This window comes from Mus caroli, unplaced genomic scaffold, assembly GCF_978045245.1.
Source record: "Mus caroli unplaced genomic scaffold, Mus_caroli_1 scaffold_14, whole genome shotgun sequence".
NCBI classification, from domain to species: Eukaryota; Metazoa; Chordata; class Mammalia; order Rodentia; family Muridae; genus Mus; species Mus caroli.
In genome coordinates, this window is record NW_028227269.1 from 81606266 (window position 1) to 81625103 (window position 18838).

Below are 18838 nucleotides of genomic sequence, written 5' to 3' on the forward strand. Positions count from 1 at the left end.
CAGAGGAACTGAGAACTCTGAAAGGGAACCACACCCCACAGGGATATTCAAGACCTTCCAGCTGTTCTTGGGATGGTGAATCCCAAATAAAGAAATCAAGATCGTTTCTTCACAGCGTGGCCCTAACATTGGGGCCATTAGCTATGATATGCTGAGAGGTCTGGCCCTTGCTTCACAGTTTTCTCTGACATCTTATCTTAATCCCTTCAAGCTGTCAAGCAAAGAAAAATGAAATAGACTGTGTGTGACTTGCAAACGAAAGAAATGTGGTTCTCTTTGTTCTGGGAACTGAGAGTGTCAAGATGGAGGCAGCGGTATGTTGGGTGTCTGAGGAGGGCACGGCTTGTAGTCTGAACGAGGTGACACGTCACTATTATCTCATCATTTAGGAGGCAGAGGCAGAAGGATCACATGTTTGGCTTGGCTACAGAGTGAATTTGTATCTTCCCTCTGTGTGCTTTTATGGCAGCAAGGTGAGAGCTCTGGAGCCTTTTGATAAGTCTATTGATAAAGACATTAACTTCATTCCTCACAGCTCAGTGACTTCCAAAGACCCCAGCCCTTCATACTATCATGGGGGGGCGGGGGTCAAAATGTCAACAGATGAGTTTGGGGGGGACAAAAATTTTAATCTGTACCATTCTACACATGCTCTCCCTGTTTATAAACTCTCGTATGCTGCCCAGATATCACTAGCAGTCTCTCTAACAACATCAGCCTTAAAGTATCTGAATATCATCTAAATAAGATAAGGAGAAGTCAAGATACAAGTCATCTCCAGCTGAAGTCCCTTCCAGCTGTGAAACCAACAAGTTACATTATTTCCAAGTGGTGATGGGAAATATAAGATTGATGTGTCCATCCCAATGAGAGAAGAAACCGGCCGTGGGTCCCAAGCGAGTCTCAATACAGCAGGGCAATGGTAAGGTTTCATCTGAGAGTAATTCTCTCTGCCTTGATCCTGTACCTGTCAGACCAAACTGAGGTAACTAAGCTTGCTGAGGCAGGGAGCCCACCTCCACGGCTCTCTGAAGATGAGTTGTGTGCCCGTGACTTTTCTGGACTGATATTCTGTTTGCCACACCCATCTAGGGGGCAGCATCCTATCCACAACTCAATCATTGTCCTCTCTCCACCAAGGCCTGGCAGCTTCCCCAGGCTAGACCACTGCCCTGCAACTCTGCCCTGGAGGTTTGTCCAAGTAGCCCCACTGGTCACAGTCCACCCTGAAGCTCTCTGCCAGCACCTCCGCCCTGGAAGAACCAGGCATGGGCATCCTGGACTGTTGGAACTGGGAAGATGCCTGCACCTATTGAAACTCCCATCTCCAGCTCCTCGTGGTTGTAGCAGTCTGAGCCTATAATGGGGGTCACAGGCCTAGCAGCCACCAAATCATCTTTTCATGTCACTTTCCTATTGTCCTGAAAAATAGCTCCTGGCTTTTGTCTAGATGGCTGAGCCCTACTATATCCTTCTATCAGTCATTTGGCCACACCATACAAGGTCTCCTTTTTGTCATCTGGTTTGCTTCTTTGTCAAAACATGAATACACTAGGAACTTTCTCATTCCTTATTTAGAGTCTAGTTCCTTTTGACTAGCAAGTCTATCTTTAGTTGATTCTTCTCTTTGTGTACTCCTAAAAGCAGTTAGGAAGAATCAAGCTGTGCCTGCAATACAGGCTTAGAAAAACTTCCTTGGCTAAATATGTGTAGTATCTAATTAGTATCTATTTAGCAACTAATAGTACTAGTTATTACTTTAAAATATACTATATAATAATTTAATAATAATAATATATAATACAAATATTACTATGTAATATAAATATAATATTTAAATATATCTAAATATAGAAATAATCTTAATAGTAACTAAATAGTATCATTGTTGGCAAGTTCTGCCTTCCACAAAATACTGGCACACACAAACAGAATTGGCCAGTCTCTGCCACTTTGTAACAAGAACCATTCTTTCTTCAACTCCCTTGTATTCATTTGAGACTTGTCATCATGACCTTTACAATCACTAACATTCTGAAACAAATTATTTAAGCATTATTTAAGATTAGGAGTTTCTCTTCAGCCTTTCTACTTGGTTTTTGAGTGTGTGCACACAAGCGTGCGTGTGCACGCACTCACACACATTCAGAATCATTTTTTTTAAAGATTTATTTTATTAATATATGTAAGTACACTATAGCTATCTTCAGACACTCCAGAAGAGGGAGTCAGATCTTGTTGCAGATGGTTGTGAGCCACCATGTGGTTGCTGGGATTTGAACTCTGGACCTTCGGAAGAGCAGTCGGGTGCTCTTACCCACTGAGCCATCTCATCAGCCCCAGAATCATTTTTATGGGTCCATTCTCAGCAAATGTTTCTCAGCAAATGTTTCAAATTTCTTCCTGCCTGTCTTTGCCACCCTTTGCCATTTTTAAGTATGTGTGCTATGGGTGGCATCCCCTCTCAGTACCAATTTTTGTCTCCGTCCATTAGAGTGACTGAAAAAAATTACCATGAATGGTGTGTCTTATAAATAGCATACATTTCCTTCTCATGGTTCAACAGATTGGGGGTGTCTCAGAGCAAAACACCTGCAGGTTCACTGTATGATTGAGGACCCCCTCACTGGTTCATGGATAGCCAGCTTCTTGCTGTCTCCTTCTATGGTGAAAGGGTGAAGCAGCTCTCTGGGTCTCTTATAGGAACACTGATTTCACATGTGAGCGAATCATCTCAAAGGCCCCGCCCCAGATATGTCACATTGGTAGTTAGAATTTCAACTCAAGAGTTTAAGGAAGGAGGCAAACACAATCCGAGTCTTTTGAAGATAGCTTACATCTTTCCTCAAGCCTTGGTTTAGACATCAGATGAGAGGCATGAAGTAGAAAGCAAAGTAGTGTTGGGAATAAAACAGAATGGAGATTGGAGACAGACACTCCTGGAGTCCAGGTCTGCATTGTTACTTGTATCTCTTCATCTTTGGATGTGGAACATTGATTTACCCTTTAGCTTATATTGGAGTTCAACTAGACACTGGGAGTAAGAAAAGCTCTTCACCTTCTCTCACACCCCGTAGGTGCTACAAGAAGGAGCTGTGTGGCCTGGTTTATGAAACAAGCTAGAGCCATTTGGGAAGAGGCAAATCTTAATAGAGAAAACGCCCCCACTGGGAAGGTCTACTAGAAAACATGTGAGATCTCACGATCTAGACAATCCCTGTTGCAACTCGGTTTCCAGGTGAATCTAGATTGTGTCAAGTTGAAATTAAAACCAGCACACCTGGAGCAAGACATCAAGAGATTTCATTACTAACAATTATTGTATAAGTGATAACAATGTGTTCAGACCTGCTCTTGATCCTTAAAACTGGTGATGTTGGTAATACCCAAGAGATGAAGGGAAGAGGTAAAGGGAGGGGAGGGGGTTGTATGCATGAAGCTTTCAGCTGAGCAGAATCCCAACTGAGGCAGGAGAGCAAATACGCAGGGTAAGTTACAGAAATGGATTAGGGATGAAGACTCGGGAAACTGGATTGAACAGTATCATCTTAAGATCTGTGTTTTTCCTAGAACCCCAAGACTCTGATACTATATGGAAAGAGAGTGATAGGTATCATTAATTCAATTGCAATCATACTGGAGTAGGGTGGACCCTTTGGTGTTTTTGAAAGAAAAGCAAGCAGATGCAGACACACATGAAGCAGAAATGCTGTGTAGACTTAGAAGCACAGGAAAGAAGCCATGCGACCATATAGGTAGAGAGATTCAGCAGTATGTCTGCAAGCCAAGAATTGAAGCAGCAGAAGTTGAGGGAGAGACATGGAAAGACTTTCCTCTAAAACCTTCAGAGAAAGCATGGTTCTGCTAACACCCTGTGTTTAGATTGTCAGCATGTGGACTGTGAGGCCCAAAACTTCTGCTGTTTGAAGCTACTCATTTATTGTGTTAAGACTTTATGATGGCTACCACGGGGTATATTGTTAGGGTATATTGTCTCTCCAGATCATCTCATTTCTGCTAAAGGGTGACCTTGTGCCATTGGGGACATCTCTGACTTCTATGCCTGTTCCTTCTCTGCTTCTATAGCTACAGGGGCATTCCAAGATTTCTCACCCACCCTCAGATTTCCCCTTTTCCAATCTTGCCACCACCAAGGAATCTGGTGGGGTGAACACTAGCTCACAGCCTATCATCAGAAAGTGGTGGCAGTGGTGCTAACTGCAGCCATGAGACAGTTGTTAAAAAGACTGAGTCACTCTCCACACCAAGTCTCTGGGCACAGCCTTTGCTGAGGGTAAAGCTGCTGCCTGCTCATCTGCAGAACCTCCCATCATTGTGTGGTAAAGAGCAGATGAAGTCTCTCGGTCCCAGGTCAGACCATGGCGCTGGGGAAAGAATATTCCTGCTGCTCTCGGGACTTCAATTTGTTGATGGCTTCAACTTTGGGCACTGTCTCCACAAACAATACTTTCAATCCCTTGGGAAGTTTCCAAATTTGATTAATTTTGTGGCTTGTTTCTGAGAGAATCCATGATCGATTGTCATATGTCTTACTACAAAAATCCCAACCTGATACTTTGTAAGAGGTTATTTATGGAAGAATTTCCCATTGCCTGCACTAATAGGGTTAGCATTCTACCGTGACCCTATTGAGCTATGCTTGGAAATGCAAGCCATATTGCAAAAGACTCCCTCATCCCTATGTTTACAACCTATTGATCACTGCCCTAGAAACAGAAGACATTGCTGCCAATCACACAAGTCAGTGCCCAGGTAGCTGGGTCCGGGTGGCTTGCATCTAGACCACATATCCAGTACCATAGTCACTAGCCACAGATGACAACTCAAGTTTAAGCTTTCATTACTTACATTCTAAATTTCACTTCAGGTCATCAGCCATACTAGCACCTTGCTGGCATGAGGAGACGGTGACTCCAAGCCTGCCAAGCATGAATATAAAATGGCTCCACCAGTCCAGGAAGTTCTCCTGTTTAGCCTCCTCTAGAGTTTGCTGCTTTTAAAGCACTTCGATGCACCTGTTCTCTTCTGAGAGAAATATAGATAGTATGTCAGTTCTATATTAAGGAAAACCCCATGATCTTATATGCTGACCGTTAGGGGTTGTGCCTATCTGTCTCTAAAAGGAAAAATTCTGTCTCCAATAGCGGTTTCCAAGTGTTGCTGTGACTAAGTCTCTGGGGACCCTTGTGAAACTGGAGTTTCTGGTTCAGCAACTTTGGCTGTGACTTGTGATCCTGCTTGGTCTGCAGACCACATCTTGAGTAGGGGAGGGGAGGGGAGGGGAGGAGAGGTTCTGGCACGTAACTTGTGAAGTGGAAGCCTTTGTTTCAAGAAGGGTCAGCCAATAGACTTTCTGTGGGAAGAGAGGATCTGAAGGAGTTCAGCACTGGGATGCTATGACCCTGCCTTCAGAACAGGGATGAGCTCAAAGCTTAAGGCTGTGCTTGGAGCCACATGATTGATTCTTGACCCCATCACTTCCTAGCTGTGATTCCCATGGCAACTGATCCCTAGCTCTCAGTTTCCCCATCTGGAAAACGGGACAATCCTAGCATACTGCACAGAGTATCTATAAGGACTCGGCCCATTAGCAGATAGATGTAAGAGGATTAAAACAGTGTCTACCTGGTGTCCTACAAACACCGAACAGTGTCTAAAGCGGTAAGCAAAGGCAGCATGCTGTTTCTAAGTGAGTCTGGTTTATTCTGGTGAGAGCCATGCGTTTATAACCCGGTGCATCACTTAACTCTTATCAGAGGCTGGTCTCTCCTTTCTATATTGAAGAAGAAAGATAAGGAGCCAGTGTCTTAGACAAAGGGCTGGATTCATGAGATATCTTGGGGAATAGAAAAGGAGCCAAAAGGATAAGAGTGGAAAGTTGGATCTGTAACTGATGGGAGTGGCATGAGGAGGCCCCCTTAGTCCATCAGGGGTGGGGATAGCTTCCTGTCCACAGCAGTCACTTGCTGGGTGCTTTGGTGAACCTCACCAAACAAGGAGTCTCCACCTGCCTGTTTTCAGAAACTGTCACCACTGATGTGTAAAGGGCACACATGGAAATTGTGTGGGTTCTCTATTCTCTGTCACTTACACCTGAGATGATTTTCCCTCATCGTCAGTGGCAAAACAAACGTGAGTTGCTTGGGAGCACCGGACAGGGGCTTTGGTTTTATTTGTTTGTTTGTTTGTTTGTTTGTTTGTTTTAAATACTGATCATCTTTCAAACCTTCTCCTCTAACCCAAAGCAAAGAGCCCAGCCAGCAGCGAGTAAAGCGTTGGGGCTTCTCTTTTGATGAGATACTGAAGGACCAGGTGGGGCGGGACCAGTTCCTCAGATTCCTGGAGTCAGAATTCAGTTCAGAAAATCTCAGGTAAGTAAACATTTGAATTGTATTCTCTCTCTCTCTCTCTCTCTCTCTCTCTCTCTCTCTCTCTCTCTCTCTCTCTCTCTCTCTCTCTCTCTCTCTCTCATCTGTGTGTGTATGCACTTATGTGCCCGCACACAGGTATATTTGAATAGTCTGACTCTCCATCTCTCTTTCTCAATAAAACATCATGGGGTAGGAGGTCAAATTCAAGTACTGTCTTCTCTGGCTATGGTTGGAATGGAGGCTTTTTTTTGTTTTGTTTTGTTTTTCTTTTTCTTTCTTTAATTTTTTTGTTATTTCTTATGATTTTCTTTTTTAAAAAATATTTTTAATTAGGTATTTTCCTCATTTACATTTCCAATGCTATCCCAAAAGTCCCCCACACCCTCCCCCCCACTCCCCTACCCACCCACTCCCACTTTTTGGCCCTGGCGTTCCCCTGTACTGGGGCATACAAAGTTTGCATGTCCAATGGGCCTCTCTTTCCAGTGATGGCCAACTAGGCCATCTTTTGATACATATGCAGCTAGAGTCAAGAGCTCCGGGGTACTGGTTAGTTCATATTGTTGTTCCACCTATAGGGTTGCAGATCCCTTTAGCTCCTTGGGTACTTTCTCTAGCTCCTCCAATGGGGGCCCTGTGATCCATCCAATAGCTGACTGTGAGCATCCACTTCTATGTTTGCTAAGCCCGGGCATAGTCTCAAAAGAGACAGCTATATCAGGGTCCTTTCAGCAAAATCTTGCTAGTGTATGCAATGGTGTCAGCGTTTGGAGGCTGATTATGGGATGGATCCCTAGATATGGCAGTCTCTAGATGGTCCATCATTTTGTCTCAGCTCCAAACTTTGTCTCTGTAACTCCTTCCAAGGGTGTTTTGTTCCCAATTCTAAGAAGGGGCCAAGTGTCCACACTTTGGTCTTCTTCGTTCTTCTTGAGTTTCATGTGTTTCACAAATTATATCTTATATCTTGGGTATTCTAAGTTTCTGGGTTAATATCCACTTATCCGTGAGTACATATCACTTGAGTTCTTTTGTGATTGGGTTACCTCACTCAGGATGATGCCCTCCAGGCCCAACCATTTCCCTAGGAATTTCATAAATTCATTCTTTTTAATAGCTGAGTAGAACTCCATTGTGTTAATGTATCACATTTTTGTGTCCATTCCTCTGTTGAGGGGCATCTGGGTTCTTTCCAGCATCTGGCTATTATAAATAAGGCCGCTATGAACATAGTGGAGCATGTTTCTTTCTTACTAGTTGGAACATCTTCTGGATATATGCCCAGGAGAGGTATTGCAGGATCCTCAGGTAGTACTATGTCCAATTTTCTGAGGAACCGCCAGACTGATTTCCAGAGTGGTTGTACAAGCTTGCAATCCCACCAACAATGGAGGAGTGTTCCTCTTTCTCCACATCCTCAATAGCATCTGCTGTCACCTGAATTTTTGATCTTAGCCATTCTGACTGGTGTGAGGTGTAATCTCAGGGTTGTTTTGATTTGCATTTCCCTGATGATTAAGGATGCTGAACATTTTTTCAGGTGCTTCTCAGCCATTCTGTATTCCTCAGGTGAGAATTCTTTGTTTAGCTCTGAGCCCCATTTTTAATGGGGTTATTTGATTTTCTGGAGTCCACCTTCTTGAGTTCTTTTTATATATTGGATATTAGTCCCCTATCTGATTTAGGATAGGTAAAGATCCTTTCTCAATCTGTTGGTGGCCTTTTTGTCTTATTGGCAGTGTCTTTTGCCTTACAGAAGCTTTGCAGTTTTATGAGGTCCCATTTGTCAATTCTCGATCTTACAGCACAAGCCATTGCTGTTCTATTCAGGAATTTTTCCCCTGTACCCATATCTTCGAGGCTTTTTCCTACTTTCTCCTCTATAAGTTTCAGTGTCTCTGGTTTTATGTGGAGTTCCTTAATCCACTTAGATTTGACCTTAGTATAAGGAGATAGGAATGGATCAATTCGCATTCTTCTACATGATAACCACCAGTTGTGCCAGCACCATTTGTTGAAAATGCTGTCTATTTCCACTGGATGGTTTTAGCTCCCTTGTCGAAGATCAAGTGACCATAGGTGTGTGGGTTCATTTCTGGGTCTTCAATTCTATTCCATTGGTCTACTTGTCTGTTGCTATACCAGTACCATGCAGTTTTTATCACAATTGCTCTGTAGTACAGCTTTAGGTCAGGCATGGTGATTCCACCAGAGGTTCTTTTATCCTTGAGAATAGTTTTTGCTATCCTGGGTTTTTTGTTATTCCAGATGAATTTGCAGATTGCTCTTTCTAATTCGTTGAAGAATTGAGTTGGAATTTTGATGGGATTGCATTGAATCTGTAGATTGCTTTTGGCAAGATAGCCATTTTTACAATGTTGATCCTGCCAATCCATGAGCATGGGAGATCTTTCCATCTTCTGAGATCTTCTTTAATTTCTTTCTTCAGAGACTTGAAGTTCTTGTCATACAGATCTTTAACTTCCTTAGTTAGAGTCATGCCAAAGTATTTTATATTATTTGTGACTATTGAGAAGGGTGTTGTTTCCCTAATTTCTTTCTCAGCCTGTTTATCCTTTGTGTACAGAAAGGCCATTGACTTGCTTGAGTTAATTTTATATCCAGCTACTTCACTGAAGCTGTTTAGCAGGTTTAGGAGTTCTCTGGTGGAATTTTTAGGGTCACTTATATATACTATCATATCATCTGCAAAGAGTGATATTTTGACTTCTTCCTTTCTAATTTGTATCCCCTTGATTTCCTTTTGTTGTCGAATTGCTCTGGCTAGGACTTCAAGTACAATGTTGAATAGTTAGGGAGAAAGTGGGCAGTCTTGTCTAGTCCCTGATTTTAGTGGGATTGCTTCCAGCTTCTCACCATTTACTTTGATGTTGGCTACTGGTTTGCTGTAGATTGCTTTTATCATGTTTAGGTATGGGCCTTGAATTCCTGATCTTTCCAAGACTTTTATCATGAATGGGTGTTGGATTTTGTCAAATGCTTTCTCCGAATCTAAGGAGATGATCATGTGGTTTTTGTCTTTGAGTTAGTTTATATAATGGATTACGTTGATGGATTTCCGTATATTAAACCATCTCTGCATCCCTGGAATAAAACCTACTTGGTCAGGATGGATCATTGTTTTAATGTGTTCTTAGATTCAGTTAGCGAGAATTTTATTGAGTATTTTTGCATCGATATTCATAAGGAAAATTGTTCTGAAGTTCTCTATCTTTGTTGGATCTTTCTGTGGTTTAGGTATCAGAGTAATTGTGGCTTCATAGAATGAGTTGGGTAGAGTACCTTCTACTTCTATTTTGTGGAATACTTTGAGCAGAACTGGAATTAGATCTTCTTTGAAGGTCTGATAGAACTCTGCACTAAACCCATCTGGTCCTGGGCTTTTTTTGGTTGGGAGACTATTAATGACTGCTTCTATTTCTTTAGGGAATATGGGACTGTTTAGATCATTAACTTGATCCTGATTTAACTTTGGTACCTGGTATCTGTCTAGAAATTTGTCCATTTCATCCAGGTTTTCCAGTTTTGTTGAGTATAGCCTTTTGTAGAAGGATCTGATGGTGTTTTGGATTTTTTCAGGATCTGTTATTATGTCTCCCTTTTCATTTCTGATTTTGTTAATTAGGATGCTGTCCCTGTGCCCTCTAGTGAGTCTGGAAGGGTTTATCTATCTTGTTGATTTTCTCAAAGAACCAGCTCCTCGTTTGGTTGATTCTTTAGATAGTTCTTCTTGTTTCCACTTGGTTGATTTCGCCCCTGAGTTTGATTATTTCCTGCCGTCTACTCCTCTTGGGTGAATTTGCTTCCTTTTGTTCTAGAGCATTTAGGTGTGTTGTCAAGCTGCTAGTGTGGGCTCTCTCTAGTTTCTTTTTGGAGGCACTCAGAGCTATGAGTTTCCCTCTTAGAAATGCTTTCATTGTGTCCCATAGGTTTGGGTATGTTGTGGCTTCATTTTCATTAAACTCTAAAAAGTCTTTAATTTCTTTCTTTATTCCTTCCTTGACCAAGGTATCATTGAGAAGAGTGTTGTTCATTTTCCACGTGAATGTTGGCTTTCCATTATTTATGTTGTTATTGAAGATCAGTCTTAGTCGATGGTGGTCTGATAGGATGCATGGGACAATTTCAATATTTTTGTATCTGTTGAGGCCTGTTTTGTGACCAATTTATATGGTCAATTTTGGAGAAGGTACCATGAGGTGCTGAGAAGAAGGTATATCCTTTTGTTTTAGGATAAAATGTTCTGTAGATATCTGTCAGATCCATTTGTTTCATAACTTGTTAGTTTCACTGTGTCCCTGTTTAGTTTCTGTTTCCACGATCTGTCCATTGATAAAAGTGGTGTGTTGAAGTCTCCCACTACTATTGTGTGAGGTGCAATGTGTGCTTTGAGCTTTACTAAAGTTTCTTTAATGAATGTGGCTGCCCTTGCATTTGGAGCATAGATAATCAGAATTGAGAGTTCCTCTTGGAGGATTTTACCTTTGATAAGTATGAAGTGTCCCTCCTTGTCTTTTTTGATAACTTTGGGTTGGAAGTCAATTTTATTCAATATTAGAATGGCTACTCCAGCTTGTTTCTTCAGGCCATTTGCTTGGAAAATTGTTTTCCAGCCTTTCACTCTGAGGTAGTGTCTGTCTTTTTCCCTGAGATGGGTTTCCTGTAAGCAGAAGAATGTTGGGTCCTGTTTGTGTAGCCAGTCTGTTAGTCTATTTCTCTTTTGGGGGAATTGAGTCCATTGATATTAAGAGATATTAAGGAAAAGTAGTTGTTGCTTCCTATTATTTTTGTTGTTAGAGTTGGCATTCTATTCTTGTGGCTGTCTTCTTTTTGGTTTGTTGAGGGATTACTTTCTTGCTTTTTCTAGGGTGTGGTTTCCTTCCTTGTTTTGGTTTTTTTCTGTTATTATCCTTTGAAGGGCTGGATTCGTATTAAGATAATGTGTGAATTTGGTTCTGTCGTGGAATACTTTGGTTTCTCCATCTATGGTAATTGAGAGTTTGGCTGGGCATAGTAGCCTGGGCTGGCATTTGTGTTCTCTTAGTGTCTGTATAACATCTGTCCAGGATCTTCTGGCTTTCATAGTCTCTGGTGAAAAGTCTGGTGTAATTCTGATAGGCCTGCCTTTATGTTACTTGACCTTTCTCCCTTACTGCTTTTAATATTCTATCTTTATTTAGTGCATTTGTTGTTCTGATTATTATGTGTCGGGAGGAATTTCTTTTCTGGTCCAGTCTATTTGGAGTTCTGTGGGCTTCTTGTATGTTCATGGGCATCTCTTTCTTTAGGTTTGGGAAGTTTTCTTCTATAATTTTGTTGAAGATATTTGCTGGTCCTTTGAGTTGAAAATCTTCATTCTCATCTACTCCTATTATCCGTAGGTTTGGTCTTCTCATTGTGTCCTGGTTTTCCTGGGTGTTTTGAGTTAGGATCTTTTTGCATTTTGTATTTTCTTTGATTGTTGTGCCGATGTTCTCTATGGAATCTTCTGCACCTGAGATTCTCTCTTCCATCTCTTGTATTCTGTTGCTGATGCTCGCATCTATGGTTCCAGATTTCTTTCCTAGGGTTTCTATCTCCAGCATTGCCTCACTTTGGGTTTTCTTTATTGTGTCTACTTCCTCTTTTAGGTCTTGGATGGTTTTATTCAATTCCATCACCTGTTTGGTCATGTTTTCCTGCAATTCTTTAAGGGATTTTTGTGTTTCCTCTTTAAGGTCTTCTACCTGTTTAGCAGTGTTCTCCTGTATTTCTTTAAGTGAGTTATTAAAGTCCTACTTGATGTCTTCTACCATCATCATGAGATATGCTTTTAAATCCAGGACTATCTTTTCGGTTGTGTTGGGGTGCCCAGGACTGGGTGGGGTGGGAGTGCTGCGTTCTGAATATGGTGAGTGATCTTGGTTTCTGTTAGTAAGATTCCTACATTTGCTTTTCGCCATCTGGTAATCTCTGGAGTTAGTTGTTATAGTTATCTCTGGTTAGAGCTTGTTCCTCAGGTGTTTATGTTAGCCTCTATCAGCAGACCTGTGAGACTAGCTCTCTCCTGAGTTTCAGTATTCAGAGTACTCTCTGCAGGCAAGCTCTCCTCTTGCAGGGAAGGTGCCCAGATATCTGGTGTTCGAACCTGCCTCCTGGCAGAAGTTGTGATCCATTCACCAGAGATCCTAAGATCCCGTGGAGAGTCCTGTGGGGACCTTGGTGGTGTCCGAAGACTCCGCGCCTAAGGTGCCCCAGTGCTGGCGTGGACCGGAAGGGATTTGTGACCCTTATCAGGCCAGGTTTTCTGCTTCCCTAATTAATGCAGTCTCAGGTCCCGTGCGATTGGAGCAGAAGTTGTGTTCCACTCACCAGAGGTCTTAAGATCCTGTGGTGGGTCCTGTGGAGACCTTGGGGGTGTCCGCAGACTCCGCGCCCAAGGTGCCCTGGTGCTGGCGTGGACTGGAAGGCGGTTTGGTTTTTCGAGACAGGGTTTCTCTGTGTAGCCTTGGCTGTCCTGGAATTCACTCTGTAGACCAGGCTGGCCTTGAACTCAGAAACTTCGCCTGTCTCTGCCTCTGAGTGCTGGGATTAAAGGTGTGTGCCACCATGCCCGACTGGAATGGAGGCTTTTAATGAGATTAATAGCCAAATGGCTTTGATAACACCATTCATCAAGTAAAACTATGCAGGGGCTTCAGGGTGGGAAGGCAGCTCAGAATACTCATTCCCCCAAATGTGCCAGCTCTAGAGATTGAGGGCCCTTGTATTGTTAACAACAATTGTCAAACACTTTATTGTTAAACAGAAAGGGGGCATTGATGGACTCAACTTAGAACCCTAACCCTAGCAAGTCAAGTCAGTGTGGTGTAACTAGAGATCTGATGATACCCACTAATGAAAGTACACACTTTCTTCTAGAGAATTCTGTCACTTCCGTGTGATTTCTGGATCAGAGGATGCCACAATACCTGATTGTTTCTGTAGGCCCATAACTTAGGAGGGAAATATGCAAATAACAACTATTTACTAGGAGAAGAAAGAAAACATCTGGGAAATGAGAGCTGCTGTGAACTAAAGAGAGGGCTAAGGGGAGAGCAAAGAAGTTCTTGCTCACAGACAAGGAGGAACCGTGGACTTATTGAGACCCCCCACCCCCCACATCAGATAACCAGGGGATACAGACTGTGATTAGGTATATCACTAGGTGAGACCCCTCAGTGATTGTCTTAGTCATGGTACTCAAAAACTGCCAGGATGAATATATCCACTAAAGGAGAATTGTTAGACTCACGTACAGTACGTGGTCCAGTTAGTCCACCAATGGCCCTCACAGCCCTCATTCAGTCCATGAGATTGGATATCTCAACAGTCCCAGCTTGGCACTGAAGGCCTGGAGGTTTCTGGAGAGCTGCTGATCTTCAGTTTAAAGATTGTAATATTGGTGAAGAAATGCCATAGCAACAGAACACACCAATCCAATTCAACAAGCAAGGGCAGTCATGCAAACAGCAACATTTCATCCTCTTATTTGGGCTGCCACCAGAAGGTGCCACTCACATTTAGAGTGTGTCTTCCCCCCACTTCAAATAGTTTGAGGAAGAAAATTCCTCATAGTAGGGCCTAGTGGCTTTGTTATGGTTCCATGTACAGTCTGATTGACGGGCAAGATTGGCCATCATAGTGGTTCTTAACTGAGAGCTGCCATCTCCACAGCTGAGATCCACTACCAGCACCGCAAAAGCCCGACCCTGTTTGCACCAGGTTTTCTTTTACATACTAAGCTAATTTCCATGTTCACATGATAATTTATAAAATAGACTTCCATTACTTTTTGAATTTTTAAAATAAAAAAAATCAACGTTTTTAATGTTGGGAAATGAACTATATTCTTTTATGTTAATGTGTAAAATCCAGATCATGCATCAGGTGATGTTTATGGCAAACCTAGGCTACAGCAAGCCTAACCAGGGTCTGCTAGGGAGTACTAGACAGTCAAGATGTGTGAGCTCCCTCTGGAAAAAAATCTTGTAGGTCCACAAAGAAAATACACAAGAAACTGTTAAGTTATTAATTAAATACAAGGAAGTGTAGCCTGTAGAGCCATTTTGGAAGTATTTTAAGGAAGGAGAAATGGATGTGAGGGAAAGTAAACACAGCCTAAGCTTGACTTTGAAGAGTTCACAAGACATCACAGGACCAAGTGAAAACAGGGACTATATTCTAAGCCACGGCACTGAATTAGCCATAGGTGGGTATTGGATAAAATATTTCTCTCTGTGACCAATAGTTGAAACAACTCAAGGGGGAAAATGTTCACTTTGGCCCCTGATTACAGAGGTTTCCATGGATGCTGGTGGAAAGGGTGAAACAGAGCAGACACATTCGTGGCCAAGGAGCAGAAAGAAAGAGAACACCTGCACCTTGGGCGTTCCCCTCTCCCCGCTTTCAATACATCCATGCTCCCAGCCTATGGGGGCAGTGCTGCCCACATCCAGGCTGTCTTCTCCCTTAGTTTATCCTCTATGGAAATGTGTTTCACACACACACACACACACACACACACACACACACACACACACTGCAGATCTGTGCTTCACTGATCCCCTAAACCCTTCTCAAGCCAATCAAGTAAAAACCATAAATCAAGATGAACTGTCTGTCACCTGGTGCCATATGACTGCCTGACCATGCAGTCCTGGGATGATGTCAGTATTCATGGTGTGCCTTTGCCTTTCTGATCAGACCCGTGCTGGCTGTGAGCCAGACAAGGTGATCTTACTTCAGGCTCTGTTACGATAGTTCTTTCAGCAGTCTCTTTAGAGCATTCTAACCACAGCTCAGGGGGTTGCTTTGGTTCCTGACCAGGCCTGTGCAACAGAAGCCCTGACTTCTAATCATCTACACTAGGTTAACACCTAAAACATCACTTGGGGTCAAATTCAGTACTAGTTTCTCTGGCTATGGTTGCGATGGAGGCTTTTAAATGGGATTAAATAGTCAAATGGCTTTGATAACGCCATTCATCTAGTAAAACTATGGGACTGTGGGGTTTCAGAGTGAGGAGGCAGCTCAGAGTACTATTTTAATGGATTAAACAGTTCCAGCCTCCCTAGGCCATGCAAGAAACAAGCCGTACATTCCCATCTGGTCTCTCTGTGGGGTCAGCCAGTCCCAAACTCCATCTCCAGCTGGGTCCCCCATAGGTCCTTCTGTTCTGTTTTGGCTCCACGATGGAATGATTCAGAGTACGTCTCTTGTTGGTTTCTCAGCTCGAAAGTAGACTCAAGAGCCCTCTGACACCCGAAATCTCATAGATAGTAGGAAGAATGACCATAGAATCCTATTCACCGTGAAGACCCAAGGGGTGTCTACTTGCTTAGCTGCTCTCTGCAGTCTGCGGGCTTTGCTGACAAAAGCTGCAGCATAACCCGGGCCAATTTTCCAATAAGACTAAGTCTCAGGAGATATGCATGACACTGAAGTCCCAAGTGCACTGACGAGTGTGTCCCTGGCAGGTGTTCCCTCCCTTCTGCTATTTCCATTTGTGCCTCTGCCAGCAGCTTTGCCTGGTGCCAGGAGGGCTACATTTAATCTTGGGTGAAAGAATGTGCGTGCACACGTGTGAATGCGCCGGCCCCCAGCCTGCATGCATAAATCCAGACTTAAAGAAGGTCCCCTCTGATCCACGACAGGAAGGTAGATAAAGAAAATAGAACAGCAGAGTGAAAAAGCACAGCCCGGGAGCTTCACATAATCCTCTCCGGAGGCCCCGGTTCTGTGTTGATGGTACTCAGCATAATTGGACACCAAGAGGAAAGTTGAGTTTAAGTCACATGACTGGAAGACCCTTCAATCCCTTATCACACAATAGCTGTTCTCATTTCCCACCTCCGTTCATTCCTTTCACCACAGACCTTGCTAAACCAATCCATGACCCAGGTTCCAAGGTCTCAGGGTTAATCTGGCTCTGCCCCTTGTCCACAGTAGCCGTGCATGGCTGAGCAAGTGCACCTTTATCATGGTCTTTGTGCACAGTGGCCTCTGGGAGCTGGGGAAAGTGTACAGCTTGAGGCTCCTGTTTGCCTGTTACATTGGTCCTGCTGGGATGTCCCCTCTCCCCAGGGCTGGTCATGAGCCCAGGATGCTTGAATCAAAACAGAAGAAGAAAAAGAGAGAAAGAGAGGAAGCTGGGTATATTGCAAAGTGCTTTCCTATTTCTGTCTTCTGGTGCTCTTCAAATCTCTCTAGCACAAGGGATATTTCATTCAGTCTTACCAGTCAGCGAAGTAGCCAATTGGTGAAATTTACCCTAAGACTTCAGAATAATGAAAAGAGGGCCTCAAAGCACTGCCTAGACCTTTCAAGGAACGTAGTTGTGATGACATAGTATCACAGGAAGGCCCCTTCTGGTCACTGTGTACATGGTGTATGAACATGATCATATAGATGCCTGAATGAGTGTATGTGTGTGCAGAAAGCACAAGTACAGATCATTCTTGACCATTCTCTGCCTTCTGTTTTGAGACATGATCTCTCACTGAACCTGCAGCTCATTGATCTTGTGGCCTGGCTGGCCAGCAAACGCCAAGGGTCTTCCCTGAATGACACGTGCACACCTGGCCTTCCATGGGAGCTGGGGATCTGAACTCAGGTCCTCACACTTGTACAGAAAGCAGCCTACTCAGCGCTCCTCCCCCGCCCCGATCTTTTTCTTCAGGGTAGGTCCATGAGATGCCTGAGGATAGAAGGGGGCAGGTCCAACCACACACACTGCTATGACTGTCTACACCAGAGGCCGCTCATCTCTTGTTCTAAGCATCCAAGCCAAGTCCAGAGCTGAGCTGCCCTAGAACTGTGGCCAGCAGGTTGGGAGCCTCACAGTCCTGAAGCATGCCCTACAGAGCTGACTTTATCCTTTTCCCTGTTTTGTGAAGTTCCCCACCCCCACCCCCCAAAATGGTGACAGGGCCGTTTGCCCCTGCTCCTGCTCCATCTTCCCTGTACAAACCTTTGTCCTGCCTGGCCTGAGACCCTCTGCTGTACAGCAGGGCATGAGTTAAAAATCAAAACCTGCAACAAAGAGCGTCCCCCTACATTTTTTATGAGCTGTAACATCTCCTGAGAGGGCAGAGTTGTTCTTCTAACCTGCAGATTGATGGCCCTACTTCCACACGGTGTCAGCTGAGGGAAGAAGCAATTAAAGCAAGCACAGGGGGATGCCAGGTTTTGCCTCAAGAGCTCCATCTCCAGCCATAGCTTCAGCAGTTGCCCCAAGCCCTAGGAAGACCCCAGAAGTTTCATTAGGGCCAGTGGGGATCCCACAGTAACCAAATAGATGACAAGTCAGAAGAGAGTGACTCCTGAAAGGTTGTGGCTATCTTCAGCAGTGGCTCCTGTCCTGTGCCAAGCTCAGCTTGGGCACTGTTCATGCTAGCTGCTCATGGGGGCAACCCCTCATCCCAACCAGACAAAAAGCTCGGGTTTTTTTTTTTTCCATTGTTCTGAGTCACCCGGTGACCAGCAGAGGGCACAGAAACACATCCTTCTGCCAAGGAGTTCACTTTTTCTCTGGGAACAAGCCCAGGGCTGTGTTGTATAGCCTCTGAACATTCTAGTTAGTGAAAAGGCAGGTAAGCTGGTAAGTGCGGAAATGTACGGACCTCCTGATGGAATGGTAAATGATCGATGGCGCATGGCTTCTTGTGTGCTAGCCAGTCTGGAAGAGAAAACCCCCATTGCTTGTCAGCATCTAGGGAGAAAGGGAGCAAGTGAGGCAGTCCTGGACCATCCTCCAGTTCCATGGACCCCAGATGCTTCACCCTAGTGCATTTGGAACAAGCTGCCCTACCCCCAAGACCAGTTTCCTCTCCTGCATTCATTTCTAAGACACGAACACAGATCGAATGCCAGCACAGCACCACCTCTCCCTGCTCTGACAATTGGCAGTGGCTAGGGGAGAGGCAAGGCAGGTGGTCTCCGCACACCCTGGAGCCACCAAGCCCTGCCAGTCCCTAAGGCTCTCTGCTTCCAGCCGAGGGCTTAGTGCAGGATGGTTGCATTTGATGGAGCGGCTGGCATTTGACAACTAACCGCTTCCTCAACGGAGCAGTACCTGCAGGCTTTTGATAAGAGCAGCCATTTCTCTATCCTCAATGGGCCACCCATCCACAGAGGATACACAGAAGGAAGCTTTTGTGGCTCTTTGGCGGTGGAAGGGCAGGGAGGGGGTTGGCCTGAGCTCCCAGTTCAGCTCAGACTGGTGGGGCAAAGAAGAAGGCAAGCACAAACCACAGCCTGTTCTGCATTTCAAATCATCACAAAGGTTCCTCTAAGCCAAGATGGTAAACACATAAGAGATGTCAGGATGCTGTTGTGACAACATTTTTGCTGTCACCTAGGAGAGACAAGGTAGGTCATCTCCAAGACAGACAGAAGGCTGGGCT

At 44.0% G+C, this 18838-nt stretch overlaps 1 protein-coding gene across 6 annotated transcripts in view; it reads left to right on the plus strand.

Annotated features, from left to right (window-relative positions):
* Window positions 1-18838, plus strand: part of Rgs6 (regulator of G protein signaling 6) — a 540717-nt gene that overhangs the window by 476784 nt on the left and 45095 nt on the right. For all 6 annotated transcript variants that reach the window (XM_029484451.2, XM_085830530.1, XM_029484450.2 and 3 more), the window contains one exon: window positions 6267-6392. In XM_029484451.2, the coding sequence (XP_029340311.1) occupies window positions 6267-6392 (126 nt within the window). The remainder of the gene's footprint in view (window positions 1-6266; window positions 6393-18838) is intronic.